The sequence below is a fragment of the Monodon monoceros genome, unplaced genomic scaffold (assembly GCF_005190385.1).
Source record: "Monodon monoceros isolate NGI ecotype Baffin Bay Population unplaced genomic scaffold, NGI_Narwhal_1 Super_Scaffold_20, whole genome shotgun sequence".
NCBI classification, from domain to species: domain Eukaryota; kingdom Metazoa; phylum Chordata; class Mammalia; order Artiodactyla; family Monodontidae; genus Monodon; species Monodon monoceros.
The window spans coordinates 73955626-73983492 of NW_021703777.1; the positions used below are offsets into that span (position 1 = coordinate 73955626).

Genomic DNA, 27867 nt, shown 5'->3' on the forward strand with positions numbered 1-27867 from the left:
GGAGGGAGCATTGGCATGGATGGTAGTAGGCAAAGTGTCTAGAAAAGCGTCAATAAGCTTGGAGATGGCGAATAGCAACAGGAAGCCTTTTGACGTAGACGACTTTCAAGGTGTCCACTCCACTCACAACGACCCCTGTAACTATATCTCTCACTGTCCCTGGGCTCACTTGATTCAAATTCTTTTTCCTAGGTATTTTGATTGGGACTGAGAGATTCTGGGTCAGCTTGAATAGAAGATAAAAACTCAGACAATGTGGGGTGACCATATTCTACCTACCATGCAGACTAAGAATTAAGAGAAAGCATAGTGAGCAGAATCTTCTCTGAGATATGCTCAGAGAAGCTGTTTGGATTCCAGAGAGCTTCTCAGCCTCTGCTTCCTGTCCCTCTTCAAGGCCCTACTGCATTCCTACTTTTGGGTTTTATGAGATTCCAGCACAGTGTTTCTCTCTCTTTTAATGCTTTGTTCACTGTTATGTCCACAGAGCATAGAATTCATGGCGTATAATGAGTGCTTAATAAATTTAGTTGTTAAATAAATGACTGAAATTCATCCATTTTCTTAGGTGTGCTTAGTTTCTGTTACTTGCAACCAATGCACCCTGACTCGGTGGAACCACAGCTTTCCCTTAATATCCAGGAATGCATTATAGAAAATGAGGCAAGAACACATTAGGAGATGAAGAATAACAGCTCTTTCACTCCAAGAAAAGAAAGGAAGAAGTTAAGAAGGAAATGAAAAATTCCTACAGAGTTTGTAGATTCTATAACTTTTGACTCAAGGCTGGTCCATCATCATCCCCAACTTCCTTAGGCATGCAGTCTTCCACTCTTATCTTCCACTCCTGCAGATAAGGGTGGCCATGTGAAACAGTTTTGACAAATGAGATATAAATGGGAAAGGTTTTGCTTTCATGATAAATTACACGGTTTTGTCTGGTGCTGACTCTCCCCTCTCCTTTTTTCCTGCCCTGAATGTGGACCTTTTGCTTGAAACTGAAGCAGCCATTTTTGCTGCCATGAGGGAAAGGCCAGGGAATCACAGAGTCACTGGTCCTGGTACTGCTAAGCTACTAAACAAATGTGAGTTGTTGCATATCTCCATTCTTTCTGTTAAGTGAGAAAAAATTAATTGCTATTTTGTAAGCTAATATATGTTGGGTTTTAGTTACTTGCACCCAAATGCATTCCTAAGTGATTCACCTGGTAAATATCAAACATCATCCATCAGCATAGACTACTGGTCAAGAGTAAAGGTTACGGAATTAAATTGCTTGGGTTTGACTCCAGGCTCTGCCACTTGGACATGTTAGTTACTCAAGTCTTTTAGCTATCACTAACTCATTACAAAAATGCAACCATAAGTATAAGAACCAATAACCTCACAGGGTTATTGTGAAAGTTAAAAGAAATAATTCGCATAAAGCTGTAAGCATAGTGCCTAGCACATAATAAATACTCCAGAAATGTTAACTAGTAATAATAATAATAAGTAACTACATTTTTAACACTAAGAAGCAAAAAGTTTTGAAAGTTGGCTGACATTATTTTTCTGTTTGGAAACAATGAGAAGCTTGTTAACATGAATGGAAATACTCAAGATTCATGACAGTCTGCTTTCATTTTTGGTGTCTACATTGATTTACTTCACTTCAGCAATGAAGCCAGTGGCAATTTTATACCATCATGAAGACATATGTAAGTTGGTGATTAATATAGTTCTTTCATGGGACCAATCTATACCTATGTGATTAGGGAGAGTTAATACACTTAGGGGTGACAGCTTCTGACTCAAATTTACAATACGTAATATGCCGTGACAGCTGGTAATTGACTAGCAAGTGGAAATTAATGTTAAATGGGTCTAGAACTTTTTGCAGTGTGACTACTTCAACTGCTTTATTAATAAAGCTCCTTTGACATTGAGCTGTGACTTCCTGATCAGCTAAAAAGAATATTTGTTATCAATGGCAAATACTCAAATAACTAAATGTGCACATTTAATATAAAACCACAAAAACTAAATGTTTGACATGAATTATAAATATATCTCATCTTGAGTATTGTTTCCACTTTAAATAGCTTTAATGTCACATGCTTATGAGACTATAAATTAGGCAGCATGGATCTACTCAGATCTCCCATTTTCATATATGGATATTTTAAAGCTTTTTTCTCACCCTCACCCATGTAACCCCCACCTCCTTTACCAGAGAACTTCACATCCTAATTTACAGAGAAAACAGAAGCCATCAGATAAGAACTCTCTCAACTTCCTGTCCCTTCCTCATAAACTCACAGAAGAGTGACCGCATATTGTAACAGCAAATCAGACTTGGTTTGATAAGAGGGATCTCCAAAACTCAACTGGAGATCATTTAAACATCTATAACTGTTGTGTGGTCCTAAGAACACGAAAGAGTGCAAGATTCTATCAAGTTCGAAGTTCTTTAAATATAAAAGACATTTATTTATTTTTAGGCTATCAAGTTCAAAGGTATCATTAGATAGAAAAATATGTACAAATCTTAGAATTCCATCAAATTCAAAGGCCTTTAGCATTTAGATAGAAGATATATGTACCTCTCTTAAAGGATAAAGACCAACCTGGTTGTCCTATTTCCTTGAGTAGATCAAGAATCAGATACTGTGTATAACTTTGGTCTTGGGATGTGGACAGTAGGAGTTATGAGACCAAAGCCTTTTTAAGTTTTGTAATTTGTGACACAGCTGTTCTAAAAAGGGCTCAGTGTGACATTTGGGAGGATGTAAATTACTCTGGAGGCCTGCAGCTCTGTCGAAATATTTGCTTGAAAATGGCCTCAGTTATTCCCAGGTAATCTTGTTCCTTGGTGAGTATGCATCACTCAACTCTAGGAAGATTTAACATCAAATATGGAAAGGTTTAAAGCATGAAATATGCTATTAATCATTTTGTGCATATCTGGTCTTTTCTATACTACTGATGTTTAAGGAATTTGACTGATTAGAGTGACAATTTTTTGAAAATCAATTTAAAATGAATAATTGAATTATTAGACTTCTGATTTTTAAGTTGAAATCTTCCTAAGTTTATGCATAATGTTATGCCACCTAAGGGGTTGCTTAGTCTACTCTATAAATTTAAGATTTACAACAATTTTTAAGTACTCAGCAAGATTTTGTTTAAGTAGATAAATGAGGTACTTAAAAAGTATATTAAGTTTATAGATGTAGTTTAAAAATATTTGACAGTGTTTAAGTTGGCAAAAAGGACCAAGCATTAATCAAAAGCCCCTTGAAAGTGACTGTTCAATTATGTTAGGCTTCTAAATAGAGTAAGATTTGTGAGATGAATGTAAATACTAGGGAGAATTGACATTGTGAATCTGTAACCTTAATATATTGAACACTAATTGTTTAAACCAAATTAAAAGTCTGAGTAGCTTTTTCTTATGGACAAAACACACACTGGCCTACATCAAAAACCTATCTCAATACAAATCTAACTTTACTGCACCCCCAGTCACAATTACTTCCTCCCCTTCTATCATAACGGAAATGATATCTTCCTCTTAGTTATAATTATCACCTCCATCTGAACTCCTCTGGGCCTGGGAAGTTTGGTTCTCCCTTTTTTCCTGGTTTTTCAACCTTTCTCCCTGGCTGCTTCCCACATTTAATGATGTGCACGATTCCTCCATCTTAAAACCAGCAAATGAAAATCACGATGACAAAATGTTTCTTTCGAACTTCTCTGGCTTCTCTCTTCTTCAACTCTTAAAAAAGATGCCTGCCTTCTGTATCCACCCCCTCCACACCTCTACCCACCATGGTGACTCTCCCATGGTCACTATTGCATGAAACCATTCTCACCAAGATCACAATGGCTTCCTCATTGTCAAAGCCATGGACTCATTTTTGTCATTTTATTTCTTGACCTCTCAGTAGCATCAGAAGCTTAAGCACTTTTCAATTCTTAGAAGACTCTATTCTCATGGCTTTCATGACCTATCTTTTGACTCTTGCTTTTTTTGTCCATCCCTTATTATGATGATTTCAGTTTACTTTAGAAAGTTTCCACATGCATATTGTGATATTATGGAAGCTCCTTAGATTAAGATACAACCCAACTGCTTCCAGCATTCCAATAAAATACACACAGTCCAGGTGGTCAGCTGGCATCCTAATCAGGAAAGCCATACCCCAAAGGCAGCTATAATGAACACTTCTATTATTGGCATCTGTATTAACGTATGATGCTTTGCTAATTAGCATACTGAATTACAGAAATGGGCTTTAACTGGTAAACATGGTGGACTGTTGACTAGCATTTTAAATATCTGAAAGGGGTTCTCGATGGTGAAATTAAAGGTATTAAACACTTGTAGATGGTTAAATATATTTTAGAGCCTCTTCCTACCTTTACATGAATAGGGTGCAAGAAAGGGTTTTTCCCTGTACTAAATGATCTTCTATCCATCTCTGAACTCTGGAGAATTCTGGTTTCTTGATGCCAGGTATAAGGGAAGAAACCCCTGCCCCTAGAATTCTAGACATTTGTGTTGAATGCACCTTTCACGCAGGGTAGTGGTCAAAGCACCTAAAAGTCCAAAACAATGGCACATTCTCAAGCCTACATGAGTTCTCACAAGCTATCTTTAACTTTCTTGTTAATTAATGTTTAATTTTAAAATGTCAGTGTAGTATAATGTGATTTGAGATTTGATTTCATTTATCGAATGAACTTTGCTGGCAATCACAACTTATCAAAGAGCGGTCCATGACCAAAGTGGCTTAGAGACAGGAGACTTCAGGGCCAGGTCCTTGGCCTCTGTTCTTTATTTATATATAACACCTGGGCAATCTTACCCACTCCCATTACTTAAATAACATCCAGTTGCTGCTGGCCTCCAAATCTCTCTCTATCCCCTGGGCTCCAGACCACTATAACCAACTGCCCACAAAATATCTTCACTTGGATGTCTCATCTCATGTTCAATATGGAACTCACCATCTTCTCAATTTTACACGATTCCCGTATTAGTGGTTCCCAAACACGGGTCCACAGACTGACTGCAAGAGTATTATCTGGGGGAACTTATTAAAAATACAGAGTCTTGGCTTCTACTGTGATCTTTTGAATAAGAATCTCTCGGGCTTCCCTGGTGGCGCAGTGGTTGAGAGTCCGCCTGCCGATGCAGGGGACACGGGTTCGTGTCCCGGTCCGGGAGGATCCCGCATGTCGCGGAGCGGCTGGGCCCATGGGCCGTGGCCGCTGAGCCTGTGTGGCCGGAGCCTGTGCTCCGCAATGGGAGAGGCCACAACGGTGAGAGGCCCGTGTACCGCAAAAACAAAAAACAAAACAAAACAAAATTCTCTCAGCAGGCTTCCCTGGTGGCACAGTGGTTAAGAATCCGCCTGCCAATGCAGGGGACACGGGTTCCTGCCCTGGTCCGGGAAGATCCCACATGCCGTGGAGCAACTAAACCCGTGCACCACAGCTACTAAGCCTGTGCTCTAGAGCCCGTGCTCTGCAACAAGAGAAGCCACTGCAATGAGAAGCCCACACACCGCAGTGAAGAGTAGCCCCCGCTCACCGCAACTAGAGAAAGCCCGTGCACAGCAATGAAGACACAACACTGCCAAAAATAAATAAATAAAGTAAATAAATTTTTAAAAAAGAATCTCTCAGGGTTTCTACCCTGAGAATCTGAATTTCTAACAAGCTTCCCAGGTAATTCTAATATACCACCAGATTTAGGACGCACTGCCCAATATAGCCATAAGGCAACAGCATCCACCTGATTGCCCAAGTCAAAAACCAGGTGCCATGATGGAGAGAGGCTTAAAAGGAGAAATACTCCAACAGAATTGGAGCAAACTCTACTCACTCATTTAGAAGCAAAAATCTATCATCAGCATGTCTTGGCCTATGTTCTCTCATCTTTGTCTCTGTTGATAGCAATTTTATTGCTCTTAAACACCCTGCTTTTCCTTTTCCAGGGACAGAACTATTGAGTGGTAGTCTATGTTTTCCTTTGAGAGTACTTTTAGTTGTAACATTGCGTTCTTTACCTTCTTCATAATTGGTCTTATGCACTGGTGTAGGACAGTAGGGATGAAATTTTTTTTACTCTGGGAAATATTTCTTGGTGCTAAGAATTTAGAGAAATTTTATCTAGATTAGATCTTTTAGGGGCTGATAGACTAGTATATAATAAGGTCCCACAAGATCTCTGGGAATAAATGTCGCTCCAGGTTAGCACTCAAGACAAACATGTCTGAATGGAGGCTGAGGACTTCACTGACTCCTTAAGATTGATTTGAGTGCTCTATCTAAGGCTACCTTGTGCCTGTCCTATCTAGTACTATAAGACATGCTATAGTTGCTTTTATGCAACACTGCCTTACCCATCTAGATGGTAGGCGTCCTGAAGATAGTTGTACTACTCAGATTCTGGGGCATAACTCATGTATCCTGAGGCTGGTTGAGGCCTTAAAGGATCTAGTACAACCTTCAAAGTTCAAGTGAGGCTGGGGACCATCTCTTATGGATGTTGTAGAGTGGAGTCCTGAAGGAAGCCTTAACTCAATGGCTTCTGAGTCTGTACATCAGAATGGATGAGAAAGGGGCCCTGAAGACAGAAATAGCTTCTCTGAGGGCATCAACTGTGAATGGTGTGATCCTTCAAGGTAGAGGTGCCAGCTGAGTAGCTGGCAGAACCGCTGGCCCCAGGCCCCCTCCTTGTCACACCGCCCTACCTGCCAAGTTATGGGCCCCATGCTGGCTCAGGCAAAGGTGAAGCTAATAATGTGGATTTTAAGGGAACTCAGACCACTTATAGAAAAATATATACATTTAAACCCATTATCACAAAATCTAGTGTGTCCCAGATTATATAAGTTTACTTCTTCAAAGACTATTCTGCCAGGTTTTTTTTAAGCAGGCATTTTCCCTTAAAAACGTTTTTTAAAGGTGATAAGATTCTTTTAGGCTCAGATACACCTGGAATCAGATAGGTTTTGGAGCTTGACTACGCCTATAGGACTTGACATCCCTCAGGGGAGCTGTGTTCAAGATCCAAACAGCCAACTTGTAAATGAACTTTTCACTGAAGATTTTTTGTAGAATTCATTATCTGCTGGATCAACAGAAAAATGGTTGTTTTCATCACTGCAAAAGGACTTCTTATAAGTGTCCAACAAACAGCAAATAAAACAGCAAACGAACAATGCTTGAAGACGAAGCGCAAAACTGAATTCTTCTATATTAACCTAAGATACAAGGATAGGCTGCCACGAGAGATAGCAGAACCCCCTTTTCTGGTAATTATTTAAAGGAGACTATATTTGTACCTATTTAGAAGGGTTTAAATGGAACCTGGGTGAAAGAGATATATCCCTTCCCTTCAAGGCCCTTCCAGCCACCCATATCAGCTTTCTGCCTTCTTAGAACCAATATACTCACAAGAATTCCTCCTACACCCCATTTCTATCTGAGCTCCTGATGCAATGCCACACACATACATGCAGAGCCATGGCCCCAACTCTGTGGCCAATATTTGTATTTCCATCCAGGTACTTTTGTGATGCTTCATTATGAGGAAATGCTCACCTTTTCAAAGTCCTTGAAAGCTATCAGTGGTGCTGGGAGAGGAGGGGAGTATCTGTCTGCCAGTTGGCTCTCTCCCTGTAGCACTAAGGAGGTTTATAAAGTGCTTGCAAGAGCAGGATTCATTCGATTTGCTCAAAATTTAGGAAGATGGATGTGTAGGAGCATACTGACTTTTTTTATGCTATCTTTATTAGCAATCTTGTTATAACTTTTAGAAGTCTGAAATTGGAATGTATAATCTAGCCTTCATGAGCTCACGTATTTTGAATCAGTGGAGCTTTTGTAGTTTCTTTAAGTCGTCTTTGGTCAGAATGGTGTGGCTAAGACACAGTTTCTTAATATGTATCAATAGTAGCACTTACAATAACAATTGGGAACCAATGGCCCCCCAATAGAAAGACAGCATGGAGGGAACCCAGGTTCCAGAGTCAGGCATATAGGTAAATACAAGAATAGGGTATATCCTATTGGTTCTGTTTCTCTGGAGAATTCAGGCTAATATACATCCTGGCATCATTATTTCTTAAAGCTCTCTCAGTGGTTGAAATGTTCAGCTAGGGTCGAGACCCTCTGGTCTAGGAGTTCCCTCAGGGGGGTCCATGGATGGCTTTAAAGGGTCTGTGATATCATGGAACTTGTAAACAAAATTTTACACGTATGTTTACATATCTGATCCAAACTCCCATCTGGTCCTCAAATGCCTTCCATGACGTTCCTGCAGAATGATTGTTTGATTTTGTTTAAACATCTCCAGTGATGGGAACCCCGCCTTTTCCCTAAGGAAGCTCATCTCATCTTAGAATAATTCTAAGAGTCGCTTTGAGGAAACTGTGGCTAAGAAGCTTGATTCTGAATAAAAGAATCACAAAACATTAGTTGGAAGGATACCTCGTGGTCTTCGTGTGCAAAGTCCTCATTTTACAGAGGAAAAACTGAAGCACAGAGAAATTAGGTGTCTTGCTCAAACTAACAAAGTTAACGATAGATGGAGGATGAAAACCCAGGCCCCCCGACCCCCTGCTTCGTTCCCGTCCCTCACTGCTTGCAGCAGAGTCACCTCAAGGTGGTGATCTGTGTGGTACACTCCAGGAGAGCAGGGCTGGGCCTGGCAGAGGGAAGACTCTCATTTCCCCTATACCATAGCATCCTTCTAGAAGGGAGGATTGGAGGACAGGGCCTCCCCACCCTTTCCAGTCCCCACATGGATGGAGGGGAAGGTGTCAGGAAAACCCAGCTTGATGGTCATACTGATGTGGAACCAGGTACCAACTGAGAGACACTGGCCTGTCTTATCTCCCAGAGAGACAGGTGCAGGCACTGAAGGGAAGCATGAATGTGTTCTGCCTTTGGTCCCCTGGACGGCGGGGACCGTGATAATAAATGAGTGATCTGAATGTTTAAGATCTTCACAGTAGATTTGTAAATATGTATTAAAATTTGAGTGATGTTAAAGAAGCATTGACTTGTTTAGGGTGGAATCAGGTTCATTAATAATTTGGACTCATTACGTTCAATATTACAATATCTTCCATTTACTACTGAGTAGCTTAATCTTACTGGGTTGCTCAATATCTCTGAGGCTGGTTGCCTCGTCTATAACTTGAGGTCAATAATATCCAGCTTAGAACCTCAAAGAACTGTTGTATAGAGTGAATTACATAACATATAGAGTAGCTAGCAGAGTGCCTGGCACACAGGATGTGCCCAATAATTGGTGATTGTTATTATTAATAATAAAACAATTATCAAAATGCAAATATTATAATGACCAATTACTCTCATATATGCCTTTTCTCACCACACAACACATCTTTGACGACAGAGGTAATGTCACAGTATATACTGAACTCTTAATCCCTACCCACAGAGCCTGGCACAAATCCATGGCCATGGTAGTATCAGTAAGAACTTAGGTTGAACTGAGTCAAGTGAACCACTCCTACCGGATTACTCTGCTCTTTCAGGGGTATTTCGGATCCAGGTTCTGCCTCGAGGCTGACGGAGTCAATGCATTCAACAAGGGTATCCTCAGTCACTTCTCCATTGCGGGGGTGCTCCACGGGACCGGGGTCTTTGGGCTGCTCAGTGAGTCCAGTGTCAGCAGTCTCTGCACCCTGAACAGCCGCATTTTCATGTACATCTCCTCTGGGGTCAGCTGGCGTTAGCTCATTTGAAATCGTAGCTGAATCACAGTGCGCTTCTGCATCTTTGGGTAAGGTATCACTATTGGGCATGTTGGTGATTTCTGCTTTGTCTCCAGTGGCTAAGGTATCGTTGCCATCATCAGACATTTTAATATCTGTCAACATGATTACAAACAAACACCTTATGCTTTAATCCGAATTGTTAAACGTTAATTCAAAGCCCTGAATAATTAAGTTAAATCTGGTGGGGGTAACCTTTCTTCTACCAAGAAGAAAGTTTATGTAACCTTGGGGTAGGCTGAATAATGGCCCCCCAAAATATCCATGTCATAATCCTTGGGAGCTGTGAATGTTACCTTATATGGCCAAAAGGACTTTGAAGATATGATTAAATGAAGAAGCTTGGATTATCTGGGTGAGCCCTAAATGATATCACAAGTGTCCTTATCAGAGAGAGGCAGAGGGAGATTTGACTACAAAGAGGAAAAGGTGATGTGATGATAGAAGCAGAGATTGGAGTGATGCATTCTGAAGATGAAGGAAGGGGCCACAAGCCAAGGTACATTGGTGGCCACTAGAAGCTGAAAAAGTCAAGGAAACCATTCTCCCCACAGAGACTCCAGAACTATAAGAGAATACATGTGTATTATAAACCACTATGATGGTTGTACTTTGTTACAACAGCAATAAAAAACTAATACAAGCCAACCGTGCTCTCTTTAAACTTTCACGGATCTCTTACTTGGCATGAAGAAATAAATATGCATATGGGAACTAAGAGTATTATCTGTATCTGTGAAAGTACTTATTTAATATGACCTTATTAATTATATTTTTAGCCATAATGAGAATAAGCATGGAAAATACCTGAGAGTTTATAAAAAATATTTGACATTTGGCTTTGCAATGTGGTCTGAAATTCAAATTGAGAGAGACATACATACACACAAGTGTGCCTTGTTGGGTACCAGCCCATGAAGGCCTGGGCTATATTTGGACAATAGTTTAGATGGAAAAACACAAGGATGAAACAGAAAAAAAAGAAGCCAATATTAAGCCAAATAAGGAATGTAGCCATTACAAAATAACCTACGAAGCAGAAAACTCTTTATGAAGTTTGCAAGTTATTGCTATCATATTGAACAGTGCAGTTCAACAGAACTTTCAGTGATGATAAAAATGTTCTGTATCTGCACTGGCCAATATGGTAGCTAACAGTCACCTGTGGCTATTGAGCACTTAAAATGTGGCTAGTGCAACTGAGGAACTAAGTTTTAATTTTAGGGAATTCCCTGGTGGTCCAGTGGTTAGGACTTGGCGCTTTCAGGGCTGTGGGCCTGGGTTCGATCCCTGGTTGGGGAACTAAGATCCCACAAGCTATGCGGTGCAGCCAAAAAAAAAAATTAATCTTAAATAATGTAAACTTAAATTTACACAGGTATGTGTGGCTAGTGGCTATCTTACTGAATAACATATCTAGAAGGCTTATTCAAGATGATAATTTTCTTAGTCTAAAATAAAGACACAGTGTTCTCACTATACAGGAAGCCAAGTCTCAGGAAAATCACTGGGTATTTTTGTTGACCTCAGTGTTTACCAGTTGGTCAAATCTCTGGTCACTGTTAAAACCACAGTATATGGGAAGCCATTTAACATATTGGCCACATGATGGCACAGACTTAGAACTCACATGCCTATGCCAACCCTCTTGTCCCCTCAAATAGCCATTCCCTAAAGTTGTCTAGCTATTTTCTTTTCTCTTGCTACATTCTCTCCCTTGGTGAATCACATTCCTTTCTCACAGTTTTACACACTCCTATGTTGTGACTCTCAAATATCTACCTCCATTCTATAGAGACAGAAAGTAAATTAGTGGCTTCTAGGGGCTGAAGGGAGGGGAAATGAGTAATGGCTGCTAATGGGTATAGATTTCTTTTGTGGGTGATGAAAATGTCCTAAAACTAGATAGTGGTAATGGCTGTACAATTCTGTGAACATGTTAAAAACCACTGAACTGCACATTTAAAAAGAGTGAATTTTTAGTATGTGAACTTTGTCATGTATGAATTATATCTCAATACACTGCCATAGAAAAAATTCTACCATTGGATAAGCAGTTCTAATCGTCAGCTGAACATCTCTTTCTATCCCAAAGGAAACCTGTTGTCTTGCCATTCATTCTAGATCTTCACTTTGACCTTTGTGTTTCTTTTAATGGCACCTAGATTTCTCCAATAACCCAGGCTTAAAATCTCAGAGCTGTCATTGACCAAACCTTCACTTTCTCAAGAATATATAATATCAGTAGCTATCACTTACTGAGTGCCTGTTAAATCCAAGCTCTTTAAATGTGCTATCTCCTGTGACTTAGACACGACGAGCTTCATTTTACAGATGAGGCAACTGATGCTCAGAGGTCACACTTTAAGGAACAGTGGCAGATTTGAGATCTGAACCCACGTCTGACTTTGAGATTGAGCCACGTCGGAGCCCTATCTGCAATGCCACTTGCCTCTTCTCTTACATTCAACCAGTGCTCAAATCCTAGAGGCTCTTTATTCAGAATCCATATCCTTTCTTTTACTTCTATTTTCCCTGCCATCACCTTCAATCAGGTCCTCAATTTGATTCATGTTGATGATTTCAATATTGGGTTCACCTCTCCACTGTTCTCCCTTTCACTTCCCCATCCTTCCCCACCCTTTACCTCACAGCTTTAATTACATCACCTCCTGCTCAGACAACCTCAGGGGCTTCCCACTTCCTATTGAGATGAAGCTACATCCTTCAGCTGCCATCCAAGGACCTCTGTGCTCTGATCCCACTAGGTTTACCTCCCACGATGCCCTTCCAAATCCTTAAGTGAGACAACATAAGTATGTGAAAAATGCCTGACATTCACAAAAGAACCTCAGGTGGTTGTTGGTTCAGTATGTTGTTTTAACATATTTAAGGCCCATTTAAAATAACCGCCTCCTCTATTTTTGTTCTTCCCAACTGGATATAATTTTTCTTCCTCTGAACTTGCCAGAGTGCTTTGCATCTGTCTCACTTTGGAGGGTTACAATCGTCTTTGATCAGTCGTTTGAGTGTTTTCCTACTATACTGTAAATTCTATGAAGACAAGGATCTTCCTTGTTTTGTCTTCATATTTTATATAGCACTTAACATGGTTTCTTGAACATAGTGGGAAGCTCAACAAATATGTGTGTTGAGTTATATTAATATTTTTGTGGAGATTTAAAATTAAAGTGTAATTTGGAATGAAAGCAAGCAGAAAATGTCTTTACCCCATTCACTACTCAGGAGTTATCTTACAGCAAGTGGTTCCAAATGACCCATATTGTCTTTCCTTTGTTCCTTCACCTCCCAGATAACTGAGTTAGAATGTCTCTTTTTAAACAAAAATACTTGAATTCTCTGATAACACACCTGTAAACAAGTCTACAGATGGGAAAGGCAAATAATGCATCTTTCCTTTTAGGTGGGATATTAAATTTCAGATATTCAAGGTTGGATATGGTCTGTCAATGAGTATGGTCAATGCCTAGATGAAATAGTAAAGAGTGAAAAAGGCCACTGTACAGAAAAGGAGTAGATACTGTGGTTCATGGGAGGGGGATGAGATTGAGGGAGGGTACTTGAAAAGCTATCATCACATGGAAACTTATAAAATCTTTATGAAAACCTTGAGTCAGGACTGGCCTAGGAGAGGGGCTGCCAAACTACAGCCTGCTGGCTAAATTTGCCTTCCCTCTGTTTTGGTAAATAAAATTTTATTGGAACACAGACATGCTCATTTGTTTATGTACTGTCTATGGCTTCTCTAGTACACCAGCGGAGTTGAATAGCTGCAACAGAGACCATATGGCCCACAAAATTGCAAAGCCTAAAATATTTATTAGCTGTCCGTTTATAGAAAATGTTTGCTAACCCATGGTCTAGGACATTGCTTGATGGCCATGGCCTAGAGTTCTCTGTCCTAATTTGCCCTATCCCCGCCTGGGTCATAGGGGCACAACCATAAGGAGAATGGGTCCATATTGGACATCACTTATATTCCCCCATTTTTTTGTTCATCAACAGCTGGTCATAGGCACTGTCTGATATCTTAATTTCTTTGTAAGATAATTTGAAAATCCTTATTAATCTGGATTATTAAGAAGTTCCAAGCTACTTCACTTCTCTATAAGCAGGAACATGAGAATAAACCTGGTTATGATAAACATTCATGGGTGAATAAAAAGCATTATAAACACTTTGTTGTATCTGCTTCACCCTCAATTGTTGTGATACTGTTCCCAGTGCTAAAATATTTCAGCACATACCATGTGACGTCTATGTGAGTTAGCTGTATTTTATGCCCTGAGGGTGGCTGGTTAACATTTGAAGTGCCCTATTCAGGAATATACTCTCCAGGGTCTTTACTTACTTAGCATTTCAGATTCTGTAATGAAGTGTTCACCTTTTGAGAGGGTTCAATTATCCCTCTCTCTGATCGCTATTTATCAGGGGGTACTACTTATCCTAAGGGGTATTAAAAGCATTTTTCACTGGTAAAATGGAAATAGTGCTTAAAGTGGATTGGCAAGAAATTATGCACAAGTGCTTTCAGCTCTTCCATTTCCAGGGCAAAAGATTATATTCAGTCCAGCAGCTACTGAACTTTGCAGTAGAGTTTTTCTAGTTCTTCTGCTAATTGCAGGAGAACATCAAAGCCTGATTAGAAGGTTAGCTGAGTCCTGCCACCAGAGCAGTCCTAAAAGCAAAGAGAGCTAGGACTTCATCAACCTACAAGAACAAGCTACATAACTGAGCCTGGTCGCTAATATACATGTGAGTGTGAGGCAGAACTCCATCTGAGAGGTGGATTCATAGTACAATCAGTCTTGGTAGGGATGTTGCACAGAGGAGCCCTACAGTCCTCATCCATCTCTGATGGCCAAACTGCCCTAAGTCAGTTCACCTCAATTGTGGAAAAATTATCAAACAAAACCTCTCTTCCCTGCAGCTGCTCTGTATTCAAGCATCAACATGAAGCCATTCCTTCAGAAACACGCCCAAAGTTCATCTATCAGGTGCTGAACCAATACTGTTAGGAAATATTTATGGACAACTTATAAATTTCAGAAAGACTATATTTTTACATCTGTTCAGATAATGAAAATGGTCACCATAATATTCAGCCCTACTTTAACTTCTAATTGTACATGAACTTCTGCCTGTTACAGGTCCACATTTTCCCTAAACCAAAACCAAAAAAGAATCCCCCCGCAAACCCTTTTTGTCCCGGTAGACCTTTGTCTACTCTGGATGTTATTATGACAGGAGACATGTAATCATTTTTAAGACGGTGCCCTTTTGTCTGAAGCCATTAGAAATTGTGTGTTCTAAAGACACAGCTGTTTCTATGCAGTGACTGTTGGTGTCCAGAAGGACCGCAGCTGTGATACATGCTCTTTCCTGGGACAGCCCCCATCTCTGCCTGGATGCCCCAGAAGCAGTCAGACTTAAAATCTCTCCTGATTTATGGTTTGGAATGTTGATCGCTGCAGCCATGTCCTGTGGCTTTGATGCTAGGGAGCCTCAACCCACAGAAACAAGGAGGCTTCTTCAGTAAATTCCAAGGAGAGGAAGAGTGGCATATAAAGAAGCCTTTATGGGCTGGAATAAGTTAGTTTTTCATGAGTAAATTCATTCATCACCTAAAATGCTCCCAGAACTATGCTAGGTATTGGAGCAGCAACATCATAGCTCCAAAAATAAGTTTAAAACGGAAGACATGGTTACTATCCTTCAGAAAACAAATAATCTGTTTTCATTTTATTCCTGGTCAGTGAAGGCCCAGGAAACTATTGCATCTAACATGAAATGGTTAAGTGATGATGCAAAACAGCACATCAAAGCAGGGAAAGATGTGCCTGAACAAGACTGATCTCATACATGGGAGAACCTTGATAGCGGCTTTGATAGTTATTCAGGCATGATGGGATAAGAGTATGTGCAAATGCCCAAGAATGAATCTAGATATTCAGAACAGACGCTGTGTGGCTGGACCAAGAGCGATATGGAGGAATAGCGAGGGATGGGAGGGATGGATGCTGAGGCGCAAAGAGCCATGCTCTGGTCCCACCATCCCTCTGTGGGCGTACAACTCATTCTTGTTGTTCCTCACTCCCTCCTATGTAGAGTAAGGCTGGACAAAATGATCTGGATACTTTGTTCCCCAACACCAGACTGCAGGACTGGAACCAGTCCATGATGACAGAGAAAAATGAGGACAAGATAGCGAGTTTTTCATCAATCTAAATTTATTAAATGTAAAGCACTGCCTTCATCTTGCAAGTTTAGCCTTCGTGCTTTTCCTGGTATTAAAATGTCTTTCATTTTACGAAATAGTGGTGTAGTGCATGGATTTTTTTTTAATGATTTCACTTGGCAAAATAAGAATTTGGTAATACCATACCCTGTGTGAAATCACTGCTCCCAATTTCAAAAAGTGCCAGTAAGTGAAAGACCAGGAACAAAAACTGTGGATGACAGGCTCTTAACCAGGTTGCAAGAGTTTCTACTGTGCTTGACAAGTACACGTGCCCAGAGCCCAGTCTCTTTTTCCTCCCGTCCGGCCTCCATGTGTCTGCCAGGTAATTTTATGAAACACGGAGAGGACCTACCTGCTCCCCTGTTTAAAAACCATTAGGTTTAAACACCTTTGCATGGCATCCGTGGCCCCGCACAATCCAGCTCCAATCTCTCTATCCGCTTCTGTAACTCTCAACACACCCGACACTCTTCCCTCACCAGACGCTCCATCACTGCCGGCACAGCTCATAAACATCCCCACCTCTGCTTATGCTGGTTTCTCTGCCCAGGATGCCCTGTCTCCAACTGCCTGGCAAGTTCCTATTTGTTTCTCAATGTGTAATGTCACTGTTTACTTTGAAATTTTCCTGAATTTGTCCCACTCCTTCCAAAGAATGATTTACTCTCTCTTCCATGTTTTTCGTGATACCTTGCATGGACTTCTATGGCATTTATAAGGAATATTTATTTCTCTGTCATTCTCTCCTCCAGAACTGTGACCAACAAGCACATAGCTTGGCTTTGGACCCTCTAATATTTACTGAACTGAAATATATTGTTTGATATTGATTAAAAAGAAACAACGTTCCATATAAGCCTGGTCTTATTATTATTTTTTTCAAACTGAATCCTGCTTTAATTGAAGCTTGTGGAGTATAAAGTCCTACAGAAACATTACAGAGAATCTTCTGGAAAACAGGAGTGACGACAACCCCTGTGAAGAGACAGATGAGAGTAATTCATAGCTCACCAAGGCCTCCCTGTATCGAGATCCCAGAGTACCCAGAAGATCTCTTCACCATCTCAGTCCTGTAAGCCTGGTCTTATAAATAAATGGCTGCTTATATGGTCTGAATCCCTGAGATTCAGCAAGGTCCCTTCCTACCCTCAAATTCCTTCTGCACTGGCTCCGTGGAGCCTCAAATTCCACCCTGAAAGTTTCCTTCTTTTGCTTAAAGCTTATGATGTAAGGAGTTTATCAGTCTTTCCTGAGCTCAGGTTTTGATGGAGAAAGGAAGGAGAGAGCAGGGAATGGATATGGGTGAGGTAGGAAAGGAGCACTAGGCGGAAAAGAAGGCAGAGAGAGGCCTCTGAGGAGTAAGCCTGCATCATTCTCAGTTTCCTCAGGTTGGCTGAGGTCTTCTGGAGTTCAAGAGACATTGATTTTAAAAAGCTACCTGCCTGACTCTCTCCGTGTTTAGGATGGGAATTGATAGGATCGGTAGGACAGAGATCACTCTTAAGATGATACAGAGAGGTCTCCTACTCTAGGAAAGGGCAGTGAAGTTTAGGCGCCTGATCTGAGATGGCTGGAAATACTCACCAGATTCCAGGGAAGAAGATGAGCCAACTGGGTGGGCAGGTGGGGGGGCTGGGGAGCTGGCGTAGGGAGTAGGACTCAACCTGGGAGCTGTGAATGGAGGTGCTGCTGGCTTAGGGTGTTGGCTGGGGTGGAAGAGCCAGCACGGCCGGCGTCTGCAGGGGGAGAGATGATGAGCTTGGGTGGGAGGTCAAGGCCTGAGCTCAGTTTTCCGAGGCCAAGGGCAGCGAACCCCGGGATGGGACTTGCTTCCTCTGTGTCCCCCGCTGCGGAGACCCCGCAGCCTACCTCTCAGTCGAACCTAGGACCTTGGGGAAACTTTTTCCGACTTGCATGGTGCTGGACCGGATACTTCGGGAGCACAAGACAGGCTCCGCAGAGGTTCTCGCCGGCCGAGGGGGCAGAGCCGGAGTGCGGGCGTGTGGGTGTGTGCATGAGCGTGGACCCGGAGCGACACACACTCACACACACACACTCACACGCCCGCACCCACGCAGGGGCCCTCGGCCGCAACGCTCGCGCCGCCCGGGACCCTCACCCAAGGCCGGTCCTCCGGGTCCTGCGCCCTGTGCCAAGCCCCTGCCGACTCCGGGAACAGGACGAGCAGCGACAGCAGGGTCTCCCCACCACCCCGCGGCGGCTGTCCCCGCATCCGCCCCCCCCCCCCGCCATCTGCCCGCCCGGGGAAGGGGATGACGGCGAGAGGTACCCAGGGCTCTTACCGCTCAGGCAGCCGAGTGCGCGCGGGAGCGCCCGCCGGGTCCCGCCCCGCCACGTCGGCAAGGCCGGCGGGGACGCGGCCTGAGGGCGGGCCAGGAGGGGGGACGGGTGCTGACGAGCCGAGCTGCCCCGCCCCGCGGCCCCGACAGGGCCCCGCCCCCCGTGACCCCGCCCCAGCCCAGAGCGCGGCGGTAGCCCCGGGCACCTCCTTCCTCAGGCTGCGGGGGTCGCGGGCGCGCTTCCGACCAAGCTTGGGGAGCTTGGCTTTTCTGGCTTTGTGCCTCCGGGTGAACTGGAGGGGCGCCCACCCCCACCCAGGGCGGGACTCGGGGTTCTCCGGATCCCTTTCCTTCCTTTAAAAGCGCCCAGGAAACACCGCAGACAGTTTCACCGAGAAGGGGCCGCTCAAGTTCAGTAAGAGTTTACGATCCCCTGGTGGTGCTTTAAACAGCTTTGTCTTACCCCGTTTGTGGGAGTGTAGTTTGATTTAAAACCAATCAACCGAATAAAAATACTTTCTAGAAGGCCAGTTTAGAAATGCGGATCAAAATTCAAATGTATTAGCTTTGGCCCAGGAATTCCACATCTGCGAATTGTACTAAGTAAACAGTCAAATGTACAAATATGTATGTCCAAGGATGTTTATTGTGGTTGTTTATGCCGGGGAAAATAACGCGGAAATAATCTGTCCCCCAGTAAAAAGATTGGTGAAGTAAACTATGGTAACTTCAAACAATCGGATATGCTGTAGTCATTAATTATAACTGTACGTCCAATTTGTTGATATGGAAGGAAGGCGGGCGATAGCCGAATATTAAGTTGAGAGCAAGGGAAGCTTACAAAAGTGTGTATATAGTATAAACCTATTCTTGTGAATATGTATGTGTATTGTAATTTTTTGTATAAAGTTTAGGGAAAATTTAATTTTAAAAACAGTGATTCTTTCTGAGTTCTGCCATTGTGAGTGTTAGCAAATTGTATTCCAGGTGTGACAGGTGTGTTTTGGTGTACCACAGACACAAACACCATTGCCTGTGACTTCTGTGCCTGCCTAGGGCATAGCAAATACCTTTGCCACACCTGCCCCTCCTTGCCCTGCTGAAAGGCAACAGCCCAATCAGGCATTCCTCCCTTTGTGTTTTTTTTTGTTTTTTTTTTTTTTGCTGTACGCGAGCCTCTCACTGTTGTGGCCTCTCCCATTGCGGAGCACAGGCTCCAGATGGGCAGGCTCAGCGGCCATGGCTCACGGGCCCAGCCGCTCTGCAGCATGTGGGATCTTCCCGGACCGGGGCATGAACCCGTGTCCCCTGCATCAGCAGGTGGACTCTCAACCACTGTGCCACCAGGGAAACCCCCTCCCCTTGTTTTTAAATTTAATTGAAATTTAAATTTTATATTGGAGTACAGTTGATTAACAATGTTGTGTTAGTTTCAGTTGTACATATACATGTATCTATTTTTCAAATTCTTTTCCCATTTAGGTTATTACAGAATATTGAGCAGAGTTCCCTGTGCTATGCAGTAGGTCCTTGCTGGTTATCTATTTTAAATATAGCAGTGTGTACATGTCAATCCCAAACTCCTAATGTATCTCCCACCACTCTTCCCCCCTGGTAACCATAAGTTCGTTCTCTAAGTCTGTGAGTCTGTTTCTGTTTTGTAAATAACTTCACTTGTATCATTTTTTCTAAGATTTCATATATAAGCGATATCATATTTGTCTTTCTCTTACTTCACTTAGTATGATAATCTCCAGGTCCATCCATGTTGCTGCAAATGGCATTATTTCATTCTTTTTAATGGCTGAGTAATATTCCATTGTATATATGTACCACATCTTCTTTATCCATTCATCTGTTGATGGACATTTGGGTTGTTTCCACGTCTTGGCTCTTGTAAATAATGTTGCTATGAACATTGGGGTGCATGTATTTTTCTTGAATTAGAGTTTTCTATGAATATATGCAAAAGAATGGGATTGCTGGATCATATGGTAACTCTATTTTTAGTTTTTTAAGGAACCTCCATACTGTTTTCCATAGTGGCTGCACCAATTTACATTCCCACTAACAGTGTAGAAGGGTTCCATTTTATCCACACCCTCTCCAGCATTTATTATCTTTAGATTTTTAACACCATTCTGACTGGTGTGAGGTGATATCTCATTGTAGTTTTGATTTGCATTTCTCTAGTAATTAGTGATGTTGAGCATCTTTTCATGTGCCTCTTGGTCATCTGTATGTCTTCTTTGGAGAAATGTCTATTTAGGTCTTCTGCTAAGTTTTTGACTGGGTTGTTTGTTTTTTTGATATTGAGGCACATGAGCTGTTTGTAAATTTTGGAGACCAGTCCCTTGTTGGTTGTATCATTTGCACATATTTTCTCCCATTCTGTGGGTTGTCTTTTCATTTTGTTTATGGTTTCCTTTGCTGTGCAAAAGCTTTTGAGTTTAACTAGTTCCCATTTGTTTATTTTTGTTTTTATTTCCATTACTCTAGGAGATGGCTTGAAAAAGATATTGCTGCAATTTATGTCAAAGTGTTCTGCCTATGTTTTCCTCTAAGAGTTTTATAGTATCTGGCCTTACATTTAGGTTTTTAATCCATTTTGAGCTTATTTTTGTGTATGGTGTTAAAGAATATTCTAATTTCTTTTTTTATTTTACATGTAGCTGTTCAGTTTTCCCAGCACCGTTTATTGAAGAGACTGTCTTTCCTCCATTGTATAGTCTTACCTCCTTTGTTGTAGATTAATTGGCCATAGGTGAGTGGGTTTATTACTGGGCTTTCTATCCTGTTCCATTGATATATATTTCTGTTTTTGTGCCAGTACCATACTGTTTTGATGACTAAAGCTTTGTAGTATAGTCTGAAGTCAGGGAGCCTAATTCCTCCAGCTCCGTTTTTCTTTCTCAAAATTGCTTTGGCTATTCAGGGCCTTCTGTGTCTCCATACAAATTTAAAAATTTTTTTGTTCTAGATCTGTGAAAAATGCCATTGGTAATTTTATAGGGATAATATTGAATCTGTAGATTGCCTTGGATAGTATAGTCATTTTGACAATATTGATTCTTCCAATCAATGGTATATACAACATGGTATATCTTTCTATCTGTTTGTGTCATCTTCGATTTCTTTCATCAGTTTTATAGTTTTAGGAGTACAGGTCTTTTGTCTCCTTAGGTAGGTTTATCCAGTTTTCTTTCTCCTTTGACCCAAACTGTATCTTTACAATAAGAGACTATCAATCAAGCAACAGGTTTTGTTGCCAACTGCTAATTATGCCCTTTTACTCTAATGTTGCTGCTTCAAGCCCACCTGGTTTATTTCAAAACTTTAATTTTTGGCAATGTAAGCAATTTTTATTTAAAAAACTCAGGAGTAGTTAAAATCTATAGAAAACTAGAGAATAATATTGGGACAGGCTGGGACCTGGGACCTGGGACCCTTTCCTGCACTGCTTGCACCTGGACACATGTCTCCTCAAGCAACAGAATGCAAAGAAACTATGAGGGACTAAAGATAGCTGCATGCATGTGCAGTTGGGGCAAAATATGAACAATAAGATACAAAAAAGCCAAAACCCAACTGCCACTTTTGAAGTGCCAGGAGCAAAAGCAGGGTCCTGAGCATGATCCCTGCATGCAGCACCACCAAGGGGGTGGGCAAATGACCTAAGCCACCCTCCAGCCCAACCCACCAATCTGCCCTCACCCTCACCCCATTTAAGGGACCAGCTCACCCACCTTGGGGATCGAGCAAGGGCACCTGTTACTTGTTTTCAATCCCTCGTGCCGCAGCACGAGTCCCCATAAAGCCTTGCCTGAATTCCTCGTCTGGCCTCTTAGCAATTTCCATTGATTAAAGAGTCCAAGAACCCAGGTTGGGAACAATATGACAAATACTTATGTGTGTGAAGAAAAGTAGAGAATGGTATGACAATATGTAGATTTAACAAATTTTATTTTTTGCCACATTTATTTTAGAACCTTCTTTTAAAAAGAAAAAAGTTACAGATGTGTTTGAAACCCTGTTCCTCCTAGTCTCCACCTTCTCCGGAGGTAACGGTAACGAGTATCCTGAGGTTGTTGTGCATCCTTCCCACCCATAGTTCTATTACATTTGACTGCACATATCCTCATTCATCAACACTATATAAAATTGTTTTTCAGTGTCTTAAAATGTTATAAATAACATCCTGTACACTTATTTACTCAACATTATATTTTTGAGAATCATTCATATTCATACATGTAGCTCCAGTACATGCATTTTTAAGTCTTCATGGGATTCCATTGTATGAACGTGCCACAATATATCCATTCCCCACACAATGGACATTTAGTGTGTTTCATGTTTCACTATTACATGTTGTTACATGTGCTGAATGCCAATATAGTGCTATCTACTATATTGCATATAGAGCTGCAATGGTCAACTTTGTATATGTTTTCTTGTATCCCAGGCTAGAAATGGAATAGCCAGTTGACCATCACTAGATATTATGAAATAGTTCTACACTGTGGTCCCAACCATTCATTAAACAAAAATTTTTTTTTTTTCTTTGCTGTACGCGGGCCTCTCACTGTTGTGGCCTCTCCCGTTGCGGAGCACAGGCTCCGGATGCTCAGGCTCAGCGGCCATGGCTCACGGGCCCAGCCGCTCTGCGGCATGTGGGATCTTCCCGGACTGGGGCACGAACCCGTGTCCCCTGCATCGGCAGGCGGACTCTCAACCACTGCGCCACAAGGGAAGCCCGTAAACAAAATTTTTTTGAGAGTGCGCTACGTACCTAAAACTGATCTAGGTACTAGGGATGAAATAAGGAGCAGAGCAAAGTCCTGCCCTCCAAGAATTTATATTCTGTCGCAAGGCAGATAGACCCTAACCAGATAATGTGCAAGGTGGTGGAATAAAGCAGAATATAGTCTATAGGGTCTAGGGAATGATGGGCGGAAGCAGCTGTGGTCAGGGAAGGCCCTGCAGATAAAGCGGCACTTCAGTGTAGACTTTAAGGAAGTGAGGGAGTGAATAACGGTGATATGTGGGGAGAGTTTCAGGCAGGGGGAACGGCAGGAGCAGTGTGGGAGCATGCTTGATGTGCTCACAGCATGGTAAGATGGCCAGTGTGGCTGGAGCAGAGGGAGGATGGGGCAGAGTGGAAGGAAATGAGGCCACAGAGGCACTGAAGACTGAGAGATGGGGCAGACCAGGCAGTGCCTTGCAAACCATGGTACGGATTTGGCTTATGCTTTGAGTGGCAAGGGAATCCTTACAGCTTTTGAGTAGGAGTGTGCCATGATTTTAATTGGGTTGGGATGGGGTTGGGGGGGATGGAGGGAAAGGTAGAGCCAGATAGACCAATTAGGGGTCCACTGCAGTTACCCACGTGAGGGAATTGATGGTTTGGCCACGTGGGAGTGGTAGAGGGCATGAGAGCGGTTTTGCTTGTAGATATATTTTACAGAAAAACTCAACAAAATTTGCTCATGGATTGGGTGTGGAGTTTGAGCAAAAAGAAAGAAGTCTCAAATTACTCCAAGGAATTTAGCCTGCAAGAATAGAAGTATCATTTACTGAGATGAGGAAGGATGCAAAAGGGACAGGTTTGGGGTTTGAGGTAGATGGTGGATGGACCTAGGGATTATCATACTAAGTGAAGTGAGTTAGAAAGAGAAGGACAGATACCATATGATATCACTTATATGTGGCATCTAAAATATGATACAAATGAACTTATTTATGAAACAGAAACAGACTCACAGACATAGAAAACAAATTTATGTTACCAAAGGGGAAAGGGGGTGGGGGAGGGATAAATTAGGGGTTATATAAAATAGGTAAACAACAAGTCCTACTGTATAGCACAGGGAACTGTATTCATTATCCTGTAATAAACCATAATGGAAAAGAATATGAAAAAGAATATATATATATATATATAGAGAGAGAGAGAGAGAGAGGATTTGAGAAGATGGGAGGAGAATAATTGCAGTTAGTGAGTAAAACAACTTTTTCAAGGATTTTTAGTGTAAAGAGGAGCAGAGAGGAAGAGGTTGTGGGTTCAGAGGAGGGTTTTGTTTTTTACTATGAGAGAAATTGTAGCATTATATGCTAATTGGAATCATACATTAGAGCAAAAAAAAATGATGATGCAATGTAGAGAGGATAATTGTAAAGGGATTTCCTTGAGTAGATAAGCAGGAGTGAGGTTCAGTGCTTAACGGGGAGGAATTGGCTCGACACAGAGAGTTCATTCAGGAGAACAGAGGAAAGCACAGATAGAACAGGGACAAGTAGGCACTAGTAGAATTTTGGAGGGAAGATGTGGAAATGCTCTTCTGGCTGCATTTATTTTCTTCCTGAAAAATGAAGCATCAGCAGCTGAAAGTGAGGAAGGAAAGGAGGTGCTGGAAGCATAAGAGGAGGATGTGTAGGACAGTGAGAGTGAATGGGCTAAGGAAGGGGAGCAAAAAGGATAGTAGAATGGCTTCTCCCTCTTGAGGTTGGGACCCAGTCATGAATTTCAAGTGAGACAGTCAGCATGGGTGTGTATTTTCTCCAACTGTGTTCAGCTGATCAGGCTCAATATAGTCCAGTGACGAGTTGGATTTAACCTGGGTTGAGGAGAGAGGAGTAAGGTAGCTGAGGGTGAATTCAGAGAGATGATTAAAAGGGTGGACCATGATCTTTCAGTCCAGTGCAGTGGGACTGGGGAATTGATGGCATCTGAGAGAAAGAGTTAGAGGCGCTAGTTGAAAAGCGGGTTGCCGGCAAGAGAGGTTATGGAGAGAGCACAGCCATTGGTAATAATAATATGTAGGGTACAATAAGGGAATGCATGGCTGAGGTAGGTTTCAGGACAAGCTCATTAGAAGAGAGAATATCAAAGAACTAAGAAGCCAGGGGAATGAAAGAATCTCTACATAGCTACTGAAATCACTAGAATTGTGACAGTGGTGGTGTTAAACTCAGACAGTGAATGGTGCAAAAATACTCAGTGAATGAGGGAGTGATGGGCCTGTGGATGACTGCAACCAGGAGGGGTAGGTTTCAAGGGTTGGAGGGAAGAACAGTGATCTGGAAGTAGCAGTGAGAGTCAGGGAAACCTACATCACCTCCAGGCCCTGAGGTGTGAGGAAAAGAGGGACCACTGGAGACCACTAGGGACCACTAGAGGGCGCGGTGTTCAGGATGGCGTTTAGGTCTCAGGGCGCCCTGATCCTCACTGGGTTGGAGTGGAATCACCTGAAGAGCTTTCAAAATAATACTGATGTCTGGCCCCATCCTGGACTATTTAAGTCAGAATCTCTGGACATGTATAAGAGGTCCTGTTTCCTCACATTGTGACCAACACTTGGTATCATTAGATGTTTTAATTTTTGTCCATCCCAGGGGTGTACAATGGTGTCTCCTGGTTGTCTTAATGTTATCCTGTTATCCATTTGATTATATCCTTTGCTAATTCCTACCCCCACCCCCATTGGGTTTGTTAGCCATTTTATTAGTGATTTGTAGGAATTCTTTATATATTTCAGATATTAATCCTTTTTTGGTTATATGTGTTACAAGTATCTTCTGGAATGTGTTTTGTTTTTTCTTTTTAATTCAGCAGAAGATTTTGGTTTTAATATTAATATTTAATATCTAAGTTATCAATTTCATTTCTAGTGGTTTGTATATTTTATGATGCTGATCATTTTTATATAACTTGTTTCAAACCTGTTGGTAGGCAATTGATGTTTTAATTGATTTTCCAGGGAAAGAGAAGTTTTTTTAAAGAACAAAAATCATTAAAGTAATGTCTTGCTTCTGTTTGTATGGGGACAGTATATTTGCTGGCTTTAGACTATTTTACTTATCCCACTATAATGCTATTTTATTTTTTAAAAATAAAAATAATGCATGTACATAGTAAAAAAAAAAAATCAAACAGGACAAAAGAGCATAAAATGATGAGTAAAAATATCTCCCTCCCTTGGTTCTTTGGCTCAAAGGTAACAGTTTGTTAAGTATCCCCTAAGAAAAAAAGATTTTTATGCAGATGTCAGCATAAATATGTAGACCCTTGTGTTAGATGCCTGTGGCTGCCATAACAAATTCCCACAAATCAGGTGGCTTAGAACAAGAGAAATTTATTCTCTTTCACTTTTGGAGGCTGGAAGTCCAAAATCAAGGTGCTGGCAGGGCTGCCAGCTACTGGTGATTCCGGGCATTCCTTGGCTTGTGGCTGCAGAATTCCAATCTCTGCCTCTGTTTTCACCTGGCCTGTTCCTTTCTCTGTGTGTGTGTGTCTCTCCTCTGTGTGTGCCTTACTCCCGGCAAGAAGATAACCTGTGCAGATGTCTGAGGGACCGGATTTTATGCAAATGCTGAAACACTCTCCATGCTCTTCTGCCCTTTGCTTTTCTTCATTTCATAGTCTTTCCACCTCAGCATAAAAAATGTGAGGCTTGCATAGAATTCTAAAACTCCTTACTATAATGACTTGTCTTCTATGGAAATCACTATTCCAGACACTTTTTATTTATTATCTTCCCAAAAAAGTCACAAGCACTCCCATTTTGTGGATGAATAAATGGAGTCTTTGAGGTTAAGCCACTTGCCCAAGGCTGTACAGCTAGGACATGGCATTTGGAGGACTTCTGCCCTGTCTGTTTGTTTCACTGCCATGCCATCTTGCATATTACCTGATTTTTGTGGGTTTTCTCATCTCCTTAAAGACATTTCTCAGAATTCTAACAGCCTCAAAAAGAATAGCCTCTTTCTTCCCGAAAACCAGCATTATTATGCAATACCCTAATGAGCGTTTGTGACCAAATGCTCATAAACATTTTGTCACTGTGTGATGTGACCAAATCTGCAGCCATGTATGTGTGCTTATTTCTTAAAGACTTTGGCTCAGTGTTGTTTGAAATTCCCTCAAACCCATAGCTGGTTCCTTTCTCTTCTGCCTGTTTCACAAAGCTGGTTTCCCAGGGTCACAGGCACCCAGTCCACTCTAGCCGTCTTCTCTGCTCATTCAGCAGAGATCCAGCCACTGCTTGTTGACCCTCGCCAGGACTGTGAAGGCTTCCCGTTATGTTTGATGAGTAAGAATGTATAGTAAGAAGTTGGCCTTTCCTTCCCCCTGAAAGCAGAAGTGATTCTAACCCTGATGTCCAACTTTGTCGTGGGTCAGACTGTACAGTCTTAACTTGTTTTTTTAACGATGAAATAATGCCAAACAGTGGGATTAATTATAGAATGATTATTTAACTCACATGTTCAGTTCTTTACAGAACCTCAGTTAAGGGAAGGTCTTGGGAACAGGGTATCCTGGCTGCCTGAAGTATCTGGTTAATCAGAGATCCTCTTTTTGTATCATCAAGCTTTGTTGATGTTGTTCTAAAATTATTCTAAATGGCCTTTAGAAAATTGATTTTTAATTAGTCTTGCAGGATATCAGTGGCATTTATTATTTTAGAATTAAAAATGAAAACATCTAACAATACCAAATGTT

The 27867-nt window shown here is 41.7% G+C and overlaps 1 protein-coding gene across 3 annotated transcripts in view; it reads right to left on the reverse strand.

Moving 5' to 3' along the window:
- Positions 1-17779, reverse strand: part of FAM114A1 (family with sequence similarity 114 member A1) — a 64151-nt gene extending 46372 nt beyond the window's left edge. For all 3 annotated transcript variants that reach the window (XM_029236006.1, XM_029236005.1, XM_029236004.1), the window contains exons 1-2: positions 17650-17779; positions 9543-9898 (exon numbers count right to left, since the gene is read on the reverse strand). In XM_029236006.1, coding sequence (XP_029091839.1) covers positions 9543-9890 — 348 coding nt within the window. In that variant the 5' untranslated portion in view covers positions 9891-9898; positions 17650-17779. The remainder of the gene's footprint in view (positions 1-9542; positions 9899-17649) is intronic.
- Positions 17780-27867: the final 10088 nt, after the last annotated feature.